This window comes from Amblyomma maculatum, chromosome 4, assembly GCF_055883805.1.
Source record: "Amblyomma maculatum isolate TAMU_Amacu chromosome 4, ASM5588380v1, whole genome shotgun sequence".
Lineage (NCBI taxonomy): Eukaryota > Metazoa > Arthropoda > Arachnida > Ixodida > Ixodidae > Amblyomma > Amblyomma maculatum.
In genome coordinates, this window is record NC_139347.1 from 86,391,125 (window position 1) to 86,410,913 (window position 19,789).

The 19,789-nt window shown below is 44.1% G+C and overlaps 1 protein-coding gene across 1 annotated transcript in view; it reads right to left on the bottom strand.

The window, feature by feature from the left end:
* LOC146191568 (transient-receptor-potential-like protein) overlaps positions 1-10,434 on the bottom strand; it is a 149,424-nt gene extending 138,990 nt beyond the window's left edge. Inside the window, exon 1 of the mRNA XM_084602077.1 lies at positions 10,282-10,434. Coding sequence (XP_084458203.1) covers positions 10,282-10,434 — 153 coding nt within the window. The remainder of the gene's footprint in view (positions 1-10,281) is intronic.
* Between the last annotated feature and the right edge of the window lie 9,355 nt (positions 10,435-19,789).

Sequence of the window (19,789 nt, forward strand, 5' to 3'; positions counted from 1 at the left end):
CTAAAAATGAGAAAAAAGTGTCTCGACCCATGCACGCGTCGCAAATGGACATGACTTTGTACTTCGGCTGCGCGTGGCAGGAGTCCTGAGCAGCCGCATTCCATAAAACCTAGTCCACTTCGCGCTGCTGGGGAAGTGGTGGCTGGTACACGCTACGAACGAATGGTGTTTTCATGCACTGTTTGGTTTGGCGGTTCAAGTAAAAGCTTTGTTGATTTTTTTTTCAGTCTCCTGTTTGTCTCGCTCTACTCTACGGGAGATAATCGGCAAGCTGTAACACGAATGGCAGGGTTAAATTTGTCTCGATTTTCTCAATACTGTAGTACGGTAAACATTTGCGCAAAAACTTCGGATCGGTCAGTACCTACTGCTTACCATCCGTCACTATGTCTGTATTTATATATGTATCTTTAATAATACCACTGCCGCGAAATTGGCAAAAAAAAAAAAAAAAATAGGGCTATGTGCTATCGGGGACAAAATTCTCAAAGGCGAGAGAGCAGCAACTGGAGCAAATAGCTCTGCTATTAGACGGTGGCTTGAGGCCACACGTCTGAAAAGAAAGAACGAGAGAGAGAGAGAAAAGAACGGAAAGACAAGCGGGCAAGCTAGGCGATACTGTATTCGTGAGAAGAGGAATAAAGGGAGGAAAGTGGAAAAAAAAAAAAAGAAGAGAAAGAAATCAGTTCTGCAAGTGTCCGCAAGCCACCCCCGTTGGAGTATAAAGGGCGCGAACTTTATTTTCAGAGCCTTGAACTCAGCCCTTAGCCCTCTTGGAATGTCAATAGTGCATTCGCTGCTTTTCTCTGATACAAATGTGTAGTGTAAGGCCCCGTAATTTTGGCTTCCTTGAAGGGACGAGGATCGTCGGAGAGGAGCAGTCAGGACCACACGTTCACACTGAATAAATGTCCCGTTATGTCGACACCAGTAGCGTAGAAAATGTTCAGCGTTTGCTCAGTATCACTGACTGGTCTCACTTTTTTTTTATTTATAATAGTATATTTTTATGATAAGGATTACAACGATTAATATGCCTGTTTTAAAGTTACAAATGCAGCTACGTCAGAGTGTATTGCTGTTATAGTTTTGACTTACGATAACGTTTGTATAAAATTTTAAATAAACTGAGTACAAAACCAAAGTATGTGTCTCGCCAGCTGTCAAGCTGAAACTTTACTGGGACATACTTGAAGTTGGAAACTGGGGTGAGACGGCAGCACTACGAGTCAAGATCAATAGGCTAGTAAGCGCTTTTTGACATGGTCATCATCATCATCATCATCATCATCATCATCATCATCAGCCTGACTATACCTATAGCAGGGCAAAGGCCTCTCCCATATTTCTCCAATTAACCCGGTCATGTGCTAGCTGCATTCACTTGACCCCTGCGAACTTCTTAACCTCATCCGCCCACCTAACTTTCTGCCGCCCCCTGCTACGCTTTCCTTCCCTTGGAATCCAGTTTTTTACCCTTAGCGACCATCGGTTATCTTCTCTTCGCACTATATATCCTGCCTATGCCCGTTTCTTCTTCTTGATTTCCACTAGAATGTCAGTAACATAAGGTATTTCTCTCACCCACTCTGCACGCTTCCTATCTCTTAAAGTTACCCCTACCATTTTCCGTTCTATAGCCCTCTGCGTTGTCCTCAACTTAAGTAGAACTCTCTTGGTTAGCTTCCACGTTTCAGCCCCATAGGTGAGTACAGGCAAGATGCAACTGTTGTATACCTTCTTCTTGAGCGATACCGGTAAGCTGCTAGTCATATTCTGCGAGTGCTTGCCAAATGCGCTCCATCCCAGTCTTATTCTCCTTGTTATTTCCTTTTCATGGTCCGGATCTGCGATTACTACCAGTCCTAAATAGATATATTCGCCTACTATACTTCCAGTGCTTCACTACCTAACGTAAACTGTTGTTCTTTCCCTGGCTATTGAGCATTACCTTAGCCTTCTGCATATTGATTTTCAAGCCTACTGTTTTACGTTTCCTGTCTAGGTCATCAATCATCCTTTGCAATTCATCCCCTGAGTTACTTAGCAAGGCAATGTCATCAGAAAATCGCAGATTATGGAATTATGGAGATATTCTCCATCTACCCTTATCTCTTAGCTCTCCCATTCTAAGTCTCCAAGTACTTCCTCCAAGCAAGCTGTGAATAGTACTGGGGAGATTGTGTCTCCTTGCCTAACACCTTTCTTTATAGGAATTTTGTTACTTTATTTAGGCAGAACTATGGTTGCTGTGCAGGCGCGATATATATATATATATTCCAGTACTTTCACGTACGGCTCATCTGCACCATGATTTCGCAATATCTACATGACCGCCGTGATTTCTGCTGAGTCAAATGCTTTTTCTTAATCAATGAATGCTATGTATAAGCACTAGTTATATTCTGGGCATTTTTCTATCACCTCGTTGATGGTATGAATATGGTCGATAGTAGAGTACCCTTTCCGAAAACCTGTTTGATCTTTTGCTTGATTGCAGTCGAAAGTTGTCCTGACTCTATTAGCGATTACCTTAGTAAATACTTTATACGTAACAGACAGTAAGCTGACTGGTCTATAATTTTTCAGGTCCTCAGCATCCCCTTTCTGACACGGTAAGGCGCTTAATTAAATGCGAGCGCTTTTTTTTTTGTTATATGTCTTGCACCTGCTCATAATTTGTCCCTATTTTGCATTATGTTCCTCACAGTTCTATAGTATACGGTAGCACGAACCGAAGCGCTTTTACTGCATCAGTTTAAGAATACTGAAACTGTACAAGGATGAAGCCATTGTTCGCAGGCATTTATGAAGAATTAACACATGGGTGGTTCGTCCCAAGTACGCCACATATGCGACCGATAGGTACCATAAGAGGGGGGGGGGGGGGGGGGGCATTAACAATGGCTGGCAGTGTCTCTTCTCCCTCTGTTTTGCTATTTATTTTTTGCCTGCGAGAAACTATGACTTCCCTAGAAATCTCACCAACACTGTGTTTCCCCATTTTTCTTTATTGTTTCCCATTAGGTTCCCACTTTTCCAGAGTCGCGAACCGGTACCTTTTGTAAGTTAACTTCCACGCATTTCAATTACCACCCTCTATCGGAAGAAAAAAAAACGATGAGAGAGATTACGACACTTCAGCGTCACGTTCGTGGCAACTACTTTACGATCCAGTGCCCCATGAAGCTTGCAAGCGATTGAGTTTAAAATGTTTAAAATAAAAAGCAGGAAGACCCTTCTATGGAAAAAGCAAAAACCCCAGAACCAAATTCTCTTCCGGCGGTTCATTCCCTCCCTCTTTCGCCGCTGTTTGCCATACCCCACACCTCATTTACGAAACTGCATTGGCAGGTTGGCGCTGTGCGCGGCGTGGCAACCGGCCTACCTTCACATGCCAAACATTTATCGTAGATACTGTATGCAGTCTGGGCAAGTTGAGAATTATAAAGTGTAAAATGTTTTTTTTTTCTTATTTCTTCCTCCACATGAAAGGGCCGCATCACTCCAAGGTACAGGGTAAATTCTGCAAAGCACAGTTTTTTTTTTTTTCCCTAAGGTTCCGAGAAATCCTGGACGTCGGCGATAACTGCCCGACATACGTCAAAGGCCCTTCCATCAAACCGGTAGAAAAAAGAGGGCCTGTTTATTTACTGTGAGTACCTTTGGAAGGCAATGGTCAGAAGAAAAAATTCCACCTCACGTAGGTTTAGTTTTGTGCGTCCATTTCTGCTTCCTTTTATTTTGTTGTTCTCTGTCTATGCTGGAACCAAATCATAGCCCTACTCAACCCTACTTGCTTTCCCTAATGCGCTTCTTGGTTTCTTTTTCTCTTATGCTTCCCTCGGCCTCCTCCTTGCTTCATGCCGTGATCTGGAGCTATCTCGCGACATCCAGCTTACGCCCTTTTTGGCTCCTGGAGCCATCATCACCTCGGAAGGCTGCGCTCTCTCTGCGTTTTCTGCGGCCGTCTCTGAGAGGAAAGCACACAATGACTTCTTTTCTCCTCTGGAGTCTCCTCCTGAGCTATTTCGCTTACCCTAAGGATTTACAACGAGCACAAGGAGTTTCGTACCAGCAAATTCAGGTTTGATATTTATATATCCACTACAAATTTTTCATTATATTTTGAAACTTCTGCTTTGTTGTCCGAATAGCTTTTCTTTAGGTGCTGTTAATCTCTAGATCTCTCTCACACACGCATCATGTGTTAGAACCACTGTGAGAAGAGCAGAGTTCATGTAACGAACTCTTAACTTACTCTTAAGCCTGGAAATGCGTAGGAAATTAAAGAGACAAAACACATTAGACATTTACACTTTTGGAGAGGGTTCTGTATGTCTGTATTACCAGTTAGGTTAAAAGCATCAACATTCGTATATAAAGTTAAGATGCGGGGTGGGGGAGAGGAGGCGGACATTAAGCTCCCCATTTAAAGGTATGACGAGATAGCGTTAACGGCTACCGTTGCGGATACTCGTTAACTTGTATGCACTTGTCTACTCCATTAACCAGTAATCTCTTATGGGCCTCTACTACTATCTCACGCTTAATTACTCATTGTGATACAGTCTCAAACTGCCAAATTATGAGCAGGACAACCCGACATACATACATAACTAAAGCCTCGCTCCGAGTTAGTCGATACGTGTCTGCTTGGCTTAGCGATAGCGTGTTTGATTCCGGAAGGTTAGATTCACAACACGCCCTCCCAGCACAGCCATGTTGTGTGGTTTTTCATATCCCACCACCTACCGGCCATTCAGTACCATACCATGTCACTGCCAGCTAACACCTGCCATAGGTACACTCATGATTTTATGCTCAGGACACCGACGGCGCCGAGGCCCGACTTTCTGAAGAACAGAGCCTCTAATCCTCTAACGTTATTGAGGATGATAGTCTAAAAAAAAAAGGGAATTATTTCTGTTGATCAAAGAAAGCTTCTGTCTTAGTTTTTCTCTGATGCTAAAGATTCTTGCAACATTGCAAATAATAATCATAAAAGGGTATTATTTGCAAATGATGACCTTATTTATAAATTGCAAATTATATTTGCGAAAGTAGCCAAAATGTTGTCTAATGAGAATCTTTTTTTTTTTTATTTATAGATACTGCGATTCAGTACAGATCATAGCAGGGTCTTGATCATCTTGAATGTATTGCCTCCAGCCCGCTTAACATGGACGCTCAAGCGCGAGACCTGGACATCGCCTGCCAACCATGCCCGAAACCATTAGAGGTATGAATAGTAAGAGACGATGCCCTATGGCCATTTTAGCATGATGCCGGAGCAATCTACCAGCACTAAGTGGAGCTAATATTCGTTGAGGACAAAGGCTTGAGGGTTCTTGCTAAGCGTGCTGGCGGTGGTATGAACTGGTCCTGCTGTAATTGGAGGCACATTAACTCCTCCATAAGCTCAATTAACATGACGACCGCAGTTTAACCTAAATCCTTAATTTCTCTTCGTCCGAAGGTGCACTAGTTTGTGTGTTTGTATACTTTACGGAAGTTAAGCATCCCAAAGTGACTCAGGCTGTGAGAGACGCCGTAGTGGAGGACTCCGAAAATCTCGACCACCTGGGGTTCTTTAGCGTGCACTGACATGACACAGTACATGGATGCCTTGCTTTTCGCCTCCATCGAAAAGTGGCCACCGTGGCAGGGATTTGATCCCGCGCACTTGGTTGGTGGTGGTGGTGGTAAGAACATTCATTAGCTATACATGGGCCAGAAGGTACGTCTGCATTGGCCCATATGGGACCACTCCTTACAAGCACTAGGTAGAGGTCCCTAGTTTGGGACCCCAGTGGCGGTTGCCGCCGCCCGGGCGCGCCCGACTAAGGCTTGTTGGGCCTGTAAGTCATGGGAGCCCAGCACGATCACCTCCCAGTCCTCCCGTGTTGGGTTGGGGATGGGCGGAATAGCCGGGTTGGAGGGGCAGGCCCCCACCATGTGATAGATGTTAGAAGACACCGCTCCACAGTGTGGGCAGCTGTCACTAAAGAAGGGGTCAAAATGTTTTAGGGCTGCCGGGCACAATTTGGGTACAACTGTCGAGCGCCATAACCGTTGTATCACTGCGACGGGGTTGATGGGTGCGTTTGTTGATGGGTGCGTGCGCGTGAAATTGTATGTGTGTGGCAAAAGAAGAACAGTTGTGAAAAATGCAATGATATATTTTAGTTATGAAAAGGTTTCCTCCTATCCCGGGCATAGTAACGCGATAGCGATGCATGCCTTGGAAATCCGCCGTAAACGTTATCTACAGTGTGAGCAAAAAACCGTGGTCATTCCCCTCGCAGGTGGCATAGTTTGTAGGTGGCATGGCCGCGCACAGACTGGTCGTCTGATTCTGTGTCATCACGAGACCGCGTGACATGGCTCACCTGGTAGGCGCCGCCATCTTGGGTTTCGCATTTGAGATGGGGAGCTGAGGTCGGAATTTAGCCATCCAGCATCCCGAGTTAGACACAACATGAGTATGGGGTAGACAATAGGTGCAGAAGCTAGGAAATTAATAATTAGGAGAGCGGGGCGAAACATGAGCGCGAACGAGGATCCGCATGGCTAGCCGCAGACAGGAGTTATCAAAGTGGCCGCGTCATACACTTAAAGATAACACTCCACTATTTTTATGTTCTACCTTTACAAAACACTTGTCCCATTTAAATGTTGTTGTCCCTATTAAACAGCAGACTTCAGAAATAAATATCAGAAAACAACTGCGGTCTTGAGTGTTTATTGTTTTTTCAACTAGAAAATTATGAGTTCTGTGCCTAAGCACTGACACGCTGTTTGAAATTGGAAACGAAAGCTGGTCATCACAAGTGCACATTTCTAGTGCTTTCCCGTATCATAACTCGTTTTGCGTGGTGGGGCGAGAACGCTGCCCTGCGGCGATATGGCCTCCGAGCTACGCTCACCCTTACGTCGCGACTTCCAGCGATGTCGCCTACATAACAGGTCCCGACGGCCTGGAGTGAAAGATGACCGCCGCTAAGAAGCAGAGTCTAAAAACTCGTCCATCATTCCTATACGCTGTGCCTCTCCGGCCCACCCCCCATCCCTCGAGCGGCGACAAGCAAGCACTCAACGAAGGAGAGGTAAACAATAAGAAAGGAGAAACCCAGAAATCCACTCTGCCTCCGGGGTCTTCGCGGTGCGCGCAGCCTTCTCTTGTGCCGTACACTCTCCTTTTCCCATGCAGGCAATGCCGAGAAACGACGTACGTGGTTGTTTTACTTCACATATGAGATTACGTTGTCCTACTCTCCCAAGGAAAAGAGGCTGTGTGAACGAAATAAACAATAAAATGTATTTCGCTCCCGAAAAGTTTGCGTATAGTGTACAAGTTGAGGCAGCCAAACAAAGAACAGTTGGTATTGGCGCAGCTGTCTCGTGGCTTTAGCTTGAACCAGACACATATAAGAGTCAGTGGACACGTTTCTACCTATAACAACAACAACAACAACAACAACAACAACAATAATAATAATAATAATAATAATAATAATAATAATAATAATAATAATAATAATAATAATAATAATAATAATAATAATAATAATAATAATAATAATAATAATAATAATAATAATAATAGTAGTAATAATAATAATAATAATAATAATAATAATAATAATAATAATAATAATAATAATAATAATAGTAATAATAATAATAATAATAATAATAATAATAATAATAATAATAATAATAATAATAATAATAATAATAATAATAATAATTGGTTCACAGAAAACGAAAAGCGCAGTATCTGTCACACTTGTTTCTGTGTACACCTGAACCTCACAGTAAGGGAAGGCAGGAAGGTGGGAGAGAAAACGGAAAAAGAGAAAGGGGTGCTCTAGTGGAGGGCTCCGGAGTTATTTCGACCACCTGGGGATCTTTATCGTGCACTTCTTCTCTACTTTCTCTCTTCTGTCCGCAAGCCCGACTACTGTGCCGGAGTACCCGGGTTCGAACCCGACCTCGGCGGCTACGTTTCTAAGGAGGCGAAACGAAGAGGCGTCCGTGTGCTGTGCGATGTCAGCGCACGTTAAAGATCCCCAGGTGGTCGAAATTACTCCGTAGCCCTCCACTACGGCTCCTCTTTCTCTCTTTCCACTTTCACTCCCACCTTCCTTCCTTCCCTAACGACGCGGTTGCGGTGTCCACAGAAAACAAGTGAGACAGTTACCTCGCCTTCCCTTCCCATAAATAAATCAGAGGCAGCGGAGGTGGCTCAGCTACAGAGCCAGTAGCTGGCCCGTGCATTTTCTTTTCCTTCTTCCTACAGCCACTACAACAACAACAGCACTGACATCGCACAGCACACGGACGCCACTTCGTTTGCACCTATAAACCGCTGATTTGAAATCTGTAGAATCTATTACACTTGCTGATTGGCACAGACACAGAGGAGGTGACAGGAATAGAAAAATGAAACCATTCTGAGCGTGTCACTTTCTGTATTCTGCCCACAGTCTGAACAAGTGAGCCTCACCTGCACGCTAATTTGCTTTATTCGTAAAAGGGGTAAATATGCGATAAAATATAGAAAGCATTCGTTATCAAAGTGATAAATATGTTGGCATTGAAATGGATACGCAAACATTATTTGTCTTTCCCCACAAACCAAACCAAACCAAACCATATAAAATCCGCAAGAAATAAGAAACATTCTGAGAAGCCGACAGACGAAGTCAACCACAACGACCATCGCTCATACAGAGTCATACCATAACTAAAAATAGGCAGCTATGCTTCAGACCTTGCGTGCCTCGCTCTCCAAAGGGAGACTTCCGAAAAAGAGGCTACCTGAAAAAAAAAAAAAATTCTGCCGGGAATCGTGATGGAGTTTCCGACTGTGAGTGCAGAGAAAGCTTGTATCTCTCGAGGAGCACTCTGGCGAATTCAATATCTCTTGAAATATCCCGCCACCGTCAGAGTAATAACTGGAGGGCCAGTTCCAAACTCGATGCTTGTTTTTTGAACTGGAGCAAGAGTTTTGATTCTGTGAGCATGTTGTGATAGCAGCAATCGTAAGGCGTTCTTTTTTTTAGTTTTTCTATATCTCTTTTTGCTTAGCGTGAGACATTGTAAGTTGAACCATTTAAAGAAGAAGGAATCTTGTCAAGAATAACTCTATTCCCGCGCGTGGTCAGCGATAACGTTCTGGCCACGTCTGGTTGCACGAATAACCTATTGTAAGCATCGCGTGATTTGACCATGGGAAGTCTGCAGTAGTCGGTACGGAGGTCTTTTATAGGCATTCTAAGAGTACATGCAGAGGAAGCTAAAACCAACGTACATGCAAGCCGAGCTGCCTTTGGTGTCCGACTGATTGGTTGATTCGAAGTCCGACCGGCATTTTCCGCGTAAAACTGCTCCGTGGACTTGGTATGAGGCACATAGCACATATGAGGACTACTTTTGCCCGCATGGGAGTGCGAATTGCACCGAAACCTCAGAAATACATCACACTTACTGAAAACGCTTAGAATGAGACTTGTGAATGTAAGATGCGTGACTAGGTCGGCGTTACAAATAGTAGACGCCTTTGCTTGAAGCATCCACGCATTTTTGAAAAAGACGTCATGCGCCTTCACAATACCATCTCACCATAGTTTCCAGTCATCTAGGCTGGAATACTGAGAAATGTATACGCCGAGAGCGAGACGAATGGACAGTAATTTTCGTAACCTCCCTTCATGTTTCCCAGTTGTATTGAGCGCACTGGAAAAACCTGGAATTTAACTATCACGCGCATTAGTTTTACGATTTCCTTGAAGGGCATAATTGCGGGCCAGTTCGTGGCACGCAGGATGGTTGTGTTGTCGCTTGCCTCCATTCCATCTCCTTACACGTTTCCGTTTTTCAAAACTATGATTTCCATCTGCCATGCGTATTGCAATAGTAATATCTTCGTAACAACCTCGCCATCACAAGTTTAAGTTGAACAGTGCGTCCCAAAACTATTTCAATAGCGCTTAAATAATACACCAGCCGAAATACAGGGGCGGTGATGCACTCCTTTTTTTTTTTTTATCTCAGTGGCTTCAACTTTCGTGTGCACGGGAGTAGTGAAGAAGAATGTCGTAACAAATTTTGTCATTATGTCAGCGTGCAATGTCGGCTTCAATGCATACTGAGAAATATTCCACTTTCCTGTGCCTCTCAAACGTCATAATTTATTTTCTTTTGGTATGCGCTTTCAACAAACGCTCCTAAGCCTCAGTGTCTTAAGTGCGACGAAAGGGTCATCGGTCTCACCTTTGGGTCCATGGAATGGCCGTCCTTGAGCGGCTCCAAAGGTATGGGTATTCGGAAGCAGTTTGGGGACTGGGGCGACTGTCGCGCTGCGCAGGCCGCCACCGCAGCCGGCGCCATCTGCGGCGGCGGCGACGACAGCGGGGGCTGCAGCATTGCTCACGCTGCCCCGACAGCAGCTGGGAGGACGATGACGCCCGGGTCAGCACCTTCTCCGCCGGTCCACCCCGGAACAACAGCGGCAATGCCTCGAAACCTGCACACGGTACGCAACAATCGCAGCTCAATTGACCTATCGGTTACATGTGCACTTTGTTACTGGTGCAACATTATGAGTGAGTGAGTGAGTGAGTGAGTGAGTGAGTGAGTGAGTGAGTGAGTGAGTGAGTGAGTGAGTGAGTGAGTGAGTGAGTGAGTGAGTGAGTGAGTGAGTGAGTGAGTGAGTGAGTGAGTGAGTGAGTGAGTGAGTGAGTGAGTGAGTGAGTGAGTGAGTGAGTGAGTGAGTGAGTGAGTGAGTGAGCGAGCGAGCGAGCGAGCGTGCGTGCGTGCGTGCGTGCGTGCGTGCGTGCGTGCGTGTGTGTGTGTGTGTGTGTGTGTGTGTGTGTGTGTGTGTGTGTGTGTGTGTGTGTGTGTGTGTGTGTGTGTGTGTGTGTGTGTGTGTGTGTGTGTGTGTGTGTGTGTGTGTGTGTGTGTGTGTGTGCGCGCGTGCGTGTGTGTGATAAAGAGCGACTAACAGCAAGTGAAAGGGAGTGAGTAAATAAAGCAACGTGCTACGTATAATTTTAGATCTGTATAAATCTATAGCTGATTCGGCCTGCATGCGTTAAAGCTCACACTCACGGCCGCGTATTGATGGAGATGAGACGGAAAAGGTGCCTGTAGGCTTGTCAATATCAGCACAGGTTAAAATAGTCACAGGTGGTTAAAATTGACCTGTAGCTTTCAATTGCGACGTCGCTCATTTGTATTGCATAGCGTGGACGTTAAGCCCTCCAATTTAATATTTAAAAAGTGTAACCTGTGTCACAATCTAGTTCAAAGCTTCCGGTCCAAATCAGCCGCCCAAGTCGGCTTTCGGTGGAGGGTTGCCATGGCCCTGAAGCGGTACCTTTGAGCACATGCATACAATAATCTATAACCTCACTGCGGAATGGGTCATGTGGACGGTACAACGATGTGAAATCAGTGGGGTTAGCCTAATACAGATAATTACACTGCCAAAATTATTCTCACTTCGTTATTAATAGCCCGCGCAAGCATATTCGCTGAACATCAATGGGCAGTTGTGGCAACAAAAGGCCGTGGAGAGAGAAAGAACAATTTTAAGAGCTGGGCTCATGGAACTAAATCCCGTGCGCGAGATTTGTGCGCGAAATCTGTCATATTCCGCGAGACTCCGCGAGATTAGTTCTTGTCTAGCATTCCTGTGATCTGCAATGCCACACATGAACACGCGCCCAGAAACTACACGCAACAGAAGCGATGGTGTACCATCCAACCTCACACTTGCCGGAGAAAGTGTGACAGATACTGCGCCTTTCCTTTCCTGTAAACCAATAATAATTATATGTAGCACTGCAACGAACGCCAATAAGAGGCAAACGATCGGAGAATATAAGAGGAACAGCAGGCTTTCGCCATTCTCATCATAAAAGATATCTAAGAGGACCTCTAATTTTTTCTTCTCTTCCAGGACGAAGCAATCAGAGTATTAGCTATATCTTTGTGTTCTGTTGTTGTTCCCCTGTATAGAACCGGACTTTCATTGAGCTCGCTACCACTTTTCTGTTATCTCTTCTGGCCTAGTTCCCCTTTCTTCTTCATGAGCGCTTTCTGTGGGTTAGCGTTCGTGGCACTTTAATTGTAAATACACAAAAAAAAATATCGTCAGATTCTAGTCTGGTGGCTGCACATGACCGTCTAGGCGACAACTGCAACCCAATTTGTTATGACTACATATATCTCGCATGTTCTTTGTAAAAAGTCGAATAATTTATCGAGCTAGCTGGCGCCTGTGTACAAGTACGCAGCCTGAAGTGAAAGGGCTAAATGTCTCAAAAGACACTTCTGCCCATCGGCATTTTACGGGGAACTATTCGAGGCTCAGCAATGCTAACCGTTAAACAATTATAAAATTATAACCTTGCAAGTTTACGAAAAGTTAGATGTTTAATAACGAGACCCCGGTTCTAGAGGGCCAGCTAACGCTCTCAGAATGCTTGCCAGGACATCATTATTTAAGCACACGACCACGTTTACGAAAAACATTATTTGATGCTAAATAATGACATTATATCTCATTTCATTTTGTATGACAATTGTATTTCAGTACACAGAGTTTAAAACGGAATCGAAAAGCTAAATGTCTCCCCGGTAATGCTAACAGTGCATTTCAGTTGTTTTACTCAAATCATAACGAGCACTTGCTCATTCAAGGTTGTTATCGTAAAAACATACATACAGGTCTACCTCATCGGTTATCTATCTACAGTACATTGTACCAATACGGTCTCTCTCTCTTCATACTGCCTTCTCTCCGCCTGTTTTCTTTCTACTGCCGATGTTTTAGGAGAAACGGTTAAAGAGGACGGGTAAGTGAACTTTTAAATACGGAGCACGATAAAGCGCTCGTGTTCGAACACTATAGGTTGTAGGCGTGGACAGGAAGTACTCAGCGGAAGTAGTGCTCCACACTGGAAATTGGAGGGTGAAAAAGAAAATAAAAACACCATGCGAGTGGTCGTCATATGACATCCACCTGGCCAGCGTATCCTCTAAAAGCATCGCTTGCTTTCCCCATATTTTTAATCGTTCATTTTTTTTTTTTTTTTTTGCAATGCTTATTTCACACCATACTACACATGTGCTAGCATCGAATAAGCTCTACATTCATATTTTATATTTTGACAAGAAAAAAAAAAACAAAACAAAAAAACAAAGTAGGAATAATTTATTCTAATGTCGGGGCGAACAGAGGAACGCACAATGACGGGCCAAGGACGTGTGCATGCTTTCCCCATCTGTTCAGCGCTCGTAAACACAATTAATGCTTGTAAACACGTACCCGCGAACCCATAAACGCTGGAGACGGTCGTCACGTTATGCCGTTGTAAACTTCGTAGTCGCTTATCTTTCTGAAGCCAAATTAGCTAGACGTAACTTTTTTTAGTGAAATCAAGTTTTGTTATTATATATATACTGCCAGATTTCCTTCTCTGGCACCAAATTATTATCTTAATTTGTTTTTTGTCAGGATCCATCATCACAGTTAACTGCCCTGCAACGACAGCGCGCTGGGAGCATCAAGAAAAAAATAAACAAAGAGCACGAAAACAATAAAAATACTATGAGGAAATTAAGCTCCACCTTTAAGGGTACAACGCGATAGCGTAGGCTACCAGCCAACATATAAAACATCGCCTTTTTACCAAGCCGTATGGGCGTGGCCGTGAACTAGGGATAACGTGAATGCGAGGGTTTTGACATTCTGATTCCGATATCGCCCTCCGATATAGAAGGAGAGACCCGAGTTGGCAGCTCCTACCTATCATATTATCAGGCTACCCTGCGTCCGGTTAGTGCTCGTCCAAGTCAACTGCTAGCTACCGCCTGCCAGTGTCATGCTCCTGATGTTTTGCTGCGCGCCGGCGCCGGATGTTTTGTGAGCGGGACTTTTTAACGCTCCTTTTTCAAGTACCAAATCGCTCTTCATTTGACAGGGCTTGAAAATTTTGAGCTCCAATAAGCTAGAAATTGAATTTTTCAATTAAAAACCGGTTGGGGGAAATGTTTAATGGTGAAAACAATCGGTGTTGTTTTTTTTTTCTTGTTTTTTGTTTTTGTTTTTTTTTTCTTCTTTTCTCTCGCTCGCAGCTCGCCACTAGTTATGTAATGTTCGCGTGCCGGGTGCGCTAACGTTGGCAACTTGTGCGACAGCCTCTGAGTCCATCGCGCGTGGCGCACAGTGAGCAAGAAGCAAAAACGCACGTGTAACACAATCCACTTTAGGGCTGCGCGCAGTTGAAACCGGATGGCGGACAGCAAAGACTTTATAGGCAGAAACCTAACAAAGAGTCTTACTGCGGATGCGTTGACTATATCCTTTATGGAATGCTGCACGGTTAATTTATTGGTTTAGTCACAATGCACCCTCATGTTATACTGCTGTTCAAGATGATGTGACTGTTCCAGCATTTCAGGCGTTAGTCGGGCCACACAGACTACCAAATCGCGAACGTTCTGTTCTGTCCCCCTGTCGCCGCCAAAAGTTGCGCCTAACATGTGAATCCTGCATCGGAAGCATTCGGACCCTTTTACCGTTACCGCAATTTTCCCCCACTCTTGCTAACTGTTTCGAGACTGCGGAGAATAAGTTTAATTATTTGGAACATGGAAACATTAAGCGGCAGGGCTACCAATATTGGAGATTTTCAGCTTACCGTAGACGTATCAGCATAGGCGTATGTCGGACTAGCATATGCCTGCTGCGGACGTCCAGTAGGCATCCAGCAGCCTAGTACATGTATACGCTAACACACCTCAGCTTGGTAGTCTACACTGCATGTTTTTAACACGAGCATCGCAATTTTGCATTGAAAACAAGCCGCAGTTCGGTATACAATGAAACGTGGTGCTGTCCTGGCCAACGCTGGACGGCTCCTTCTACAGGCAAATCGATGCCGGCGGTAACACGTGCTGAACTTCAAGTATAGTGATCAAAGAACCAGATGAACTCAATTTCGCCTGCAATAAAAGGGCGTAGAAGAATTCTAGCAATCGATCCAGGTTTCGAAATACTTGAAGCAGGTTGATTGAATTTTTTTGCATTCTTGTGTGTAACCATTACAAATAGTTTATGTATTTAAGAAATGCAGCATATTTAAGAAAATATTCACGGGAAGGGCGGGGGGGGGGGGGGGGGGGGGGGGGGGGCACATATGACAAGTGAAAAAGAGTGAATTTACATTAAGCATGTCGCAAACTCAAACACAAAAGTGGATGCACTGGAAATCGATAAGGGGAACGCATGAGTTAGGCAGTAGTAAAGATATATAAAAACAGAACAATAATGAAAATAAAATACCTGTGTGTAGAAGTACTGTTACGATATACAACCAAAATAAGGCAAGCAAAACATTATTTGGCAGTTAATTCCTGATGTTTAGAATATGTGCGCCTATCATACTTGAGCATAGAATGCTGTTCTTTAGTCAATTGTTCCGTTCTGATATGTATACTTCGAGAGAACAGGGTCTGCTGTAGTGAGTTTGTTCTTGCAAAGTAAGGTGTTAAAGAAAGCGAATGAACGCATTTTCGGCCTCTGCTTTGGCGTCATGCAATTACTTTGTCTTTTTTTTTTCTTTTTTTTTTTTTGCCGTTGCTGCTAGGCTATGGTGGCGATTTTTTTCTGCTTGCAAATGAAGCTAATGGTTCAGTGGCTCCATCCGCTATTACCAAAGGCACCCATACGAAGCGCTTCTGCGCCACTTAAAGTCTAGCCACATGGTCGCTGCTCGCACAACTTTTGTGCATTACCTTGTGGGTGCTTGGCGCTTTTGCACTCGGCAACTTCTGAAATCGTTTACTGCAGCCCCTATTTTCTAGTATAACCATTCAGGCTTCGCACTGGTATAGCTTCCAGATTTCCTTTCTCTTTGCCATCTCCCCAACCACCTTGAAGTAGCAGCCAACATAAGGATGACTGGCTCAGTCAGTGCCGACAGTATAAACTTATGTGCTATCAAAGTCTTCTTTTTTTTTTTGCCAGCAATATCTTCAATCATAACAATTACGATAGGCTCTACTAACGAAGTTTTTAAGGTCGCCATTTTTATTCCTTGGGGAATGCGGTACCACAACCTTCACTGATTGTAGCGGCCTGACAGTTTAAAAATCCACTAATTATGAATACGTCTCTAAGTTGGAAGCTGTATTTACCCTTTAAAAGTTGAACTGTGCTGTTTTAATTTATTCAGAATGTAGAGCAACGCAATTTTCCCGAAAACCTGTGAGGACTTCGTTTAGAACCGAACAACTGAGCATAGTGGCTGAAAAATCTCCTCGTTGTATACCAGGAAAAAAATATAATAACGTCGCATGGCCATATTTGGCTCGCAGAATCACACGATAAGAGCTCCTTGCATTTGCGACGAACTCATAAAAAATAGTGTTTCAAAACCCTCGTTTATTTACTGCTTTCACATGCGCACTGTTTATAAAGCGTAGAAGTTGGGAAAGCTTCATGGACGCTCGGTGTGCTTCAAGATATGCGCTTTTTATAGAGTCATAAAGTGATGACTTGTGGAGTACCACACCAATGCACAGGGCTTTGTGAATGTGCCGGGCATTTTTTCGAAGCCGCTGATAAAAGACGTGACAAAAAATCGGCCCCAATAAAGCTGGAATGCTACTGCGACCGACACTTTCGTCGTAAAATGGGACGCCAAAAGGTGGTGTTCACTGCGGTCTGCTGGCTATGTCCATCAGTCATGTGTCTAGTGATGTGGAAACCCGAGAAAAGTAGTGGTTCGTATCGCCGCCATTCGTTCTCATTGAAACTGCGCCAAGAATTCCCCCCCCCCCCCCCCATTTCTTTTTTTTCTTTTTTTTTTTTCTTGCGCACTGCAGAAATTCGCAACGGCGCTGTTGCTGCAACAGTACCGTCTCATCTCTTTCATCTGTTTCTTTTGGAGGGCCGCATGCAGGAGCCCCCGCCATTTTTATAATTTCATGACTTACTAACTACACGCTTTCATGTCTGTTCATTATTTTTTTTTGTTCTCTTTTAGCGCTGATATCTTTAGAGTATCCTCCCATCTGGTGCGTGCGCACGTCACTAAAAAAAAATGATTTATAGCTTACAGGTTTACATATCAGGCAGGTATTGCAGAAAGGAAGGTTGAGAGGAGGCTGCCTGCGTGCTGTCTTTACGCAGACAATGCTCTGGCTTATGCTTCCACAATTCTGCTTTTCGATTATTTATTTTTTGACATTATTATGTCAAAGAAATGGGGGGCTTTTTGCGCCTTATGTAACGCTTCTTACGACTGCATATAAAAGGTGTGTGGAGAACAGAACCACAACAGTTTTTATCACTTCGTCATTCACTTATCTGCAGCAGTGTAATATATCTGCATCTTGGTCAACATGCAGAATAGTCCCGAAGTCAGTATCGTTATTTCGATCGCTTGCCGGAATTTTTGTACCCAAGTTGTACAATAAAGTTAATAATTACAGTTTGCTGGTTTTAACCTGTTTGTTGATAATTGTAGTGTACGCACAATAATGCTTCTTCAGTGATAAACACAGGATTGGTGGCCTACGATCCCTCTGAGCGCGTAATCATGCACGCGTCGACAGGCACGAATTTAAACAACAATAAAAAAAAAGAACCTAGGTCGACGGCTGAAGGGGAGGACAAGGCTGGGACAGAGCTGCACCTCGGATCCTCGCCAACCTTTTGACGGGTGCCAATAAATGTTATTTCTCTCTCTCTCTCTCTCTCTCTCTCTCTCTCTCTCTCTCTCTCTCTCTCTCTCTCTCTCTCTCTCTGCAGTGCAATCATTGCAATTTATGGGGGCATGAGCCTCTGTCGGGGCTCTTACAAAAGAGTTCACTCTCGTTGTTTGTCAAAACATGTTGCGACACTGCAAGTGACTGTTTGCTTTCTTCCTTCTAGCGAAGCAGCTCTTAATTGAAGAGTGTTTTCCTTCTTTTATGTTTAAGTAGATAGATTCCCGAAGAGAGGGAGGAAGCCTTTTAGTTACTCCAACTCACTGCTTCGGCAACAGCGAATTTCTGAACGAGATGTGTTGGGTCGTTGACACTGGTCTACGATGCCCTGCCTCTAGGGCATTGTTTGGTACGTTGAAATTACTGGGAAGTGGTCGTAAAAGCACAAATGCCGCTTAATCGTCAAGCTGCTTCTTGCTATTTAGTCTAAAGCCTGCGCCTGCTTTGCTGGTACCAACTTTCTTTATTTTTATTTTATTGCAAGCAGAGGCGAAGTTTGTTGACAGTGCTCACTGCTCTAAGCATTGAGCGACAAAGGCTTGCATGGGTAATTTCTTCCCTTGACACCAATGTTTTTCTTGTCTCTGTATATCTTTCCTCGTCGTGGAAGCACCGTGTCCTTAAAAAATGAAGGAAATTTGAGCACATCATTATGTGCCGTTGTCCGTATGGCAGAAGGAAAAAGATTTGATTTAGTTCTGTTTGTCGGGTTTATACTCACAAAGCGACTCAGGCTATGAAAGAGGCCTTAGTGGAGGGCTTCGGAAATTTGGACCACCTGATGTTTTTTAACGTGCACTGACATTGCACACCACACGGGCGCCTTGCTTTTCACCTCCATCGAAAGCGGCCGCCGCGGCCGGGATTCGATCCCGCATCCTTGGGCAAGAAGGAAAAAAACGTGGAAGCGGGGAGTAGTAGACAAGTAGCAGCTTTGTGAGGTCAAGAAAATGGCTTAAGATTGTGTACTGAAACCCTATTGCAACCATTGCCATTTACGTTGGTCCGTTTTGCGATGTTTCCTTTTTTAATTTTTCTTTTGGTGCGGCGACCAAGGCGCGCTGCTGGTGAGCAAAAAGGTTCTGCCATGGAATCCTTTTTGCAGCGCCCTCAATTCGATGGAAGTTTAATGCAAAATAAATAAATAAAAACATTTGTGATGTTCGATTTCAGGTCTCGTGGAAGACCTCAGGTGGTCGATATTGCTCTGGAGCCCTCCAGTACGGCACTCCTCATAGCCCAAGCGCTGATTCGGGCACAAGGGCTCTGCATACAACTACATCACCTTGCCTATGTTAGAGACACGCATTTCGATTGCAGCAGAAGGAGAGTGAGAGGAAAGGCTAGCGCCGAACTGTCGCTTTCAAAGCTTTGTGAGCTCTTTACGCTTTGTACAAAAGTAAATTTAACGCCCCACATCAACACAACCTCGAATGTGACAGCAGTATGCAACAAGGGTAGATATTCCCGTCATACATAAGAAGCTCAACTTTGTTGAAAAAAGAAGAGAGATGAAGAAAAAAATGATTTTGTCTCTCCAAGGAAAATACCCGTCGCCGTTTGATTCCTGAATCTTACGCAAACTGAACGGGTATTCTTTTAACGACAGCAATTGTGCATATATTCTAGCCCAGAAAGTCTGTCGCAACGACAAGGCTGTTTCATTCATGTGAGCCACACGAACTACGTGCCTGCAGCAGTCAGAAATTACGCTAGTTAGACGCCTATGGAACGAAAAACAATTTTAACCATGAAATTCAGAACACCAATCATTTCGGAGGAGTACTATACTTTCCTTCAGTACTCGCGATTTCGACGTAGCGTAGCCGATAAGCTGTACTTCTAAACTTAGTGTGAAAACTAACATTGCAGCCAGATAGCGGGACCAATAAATCTTGCTGTGAAATATTCGGTGAAACTCGCCCGTCAGGTAGGTGCCAGGATGAAACGGACACGAAGAGGTAGCGAAATTCGAAAATAACATTTGTAACTTATACAG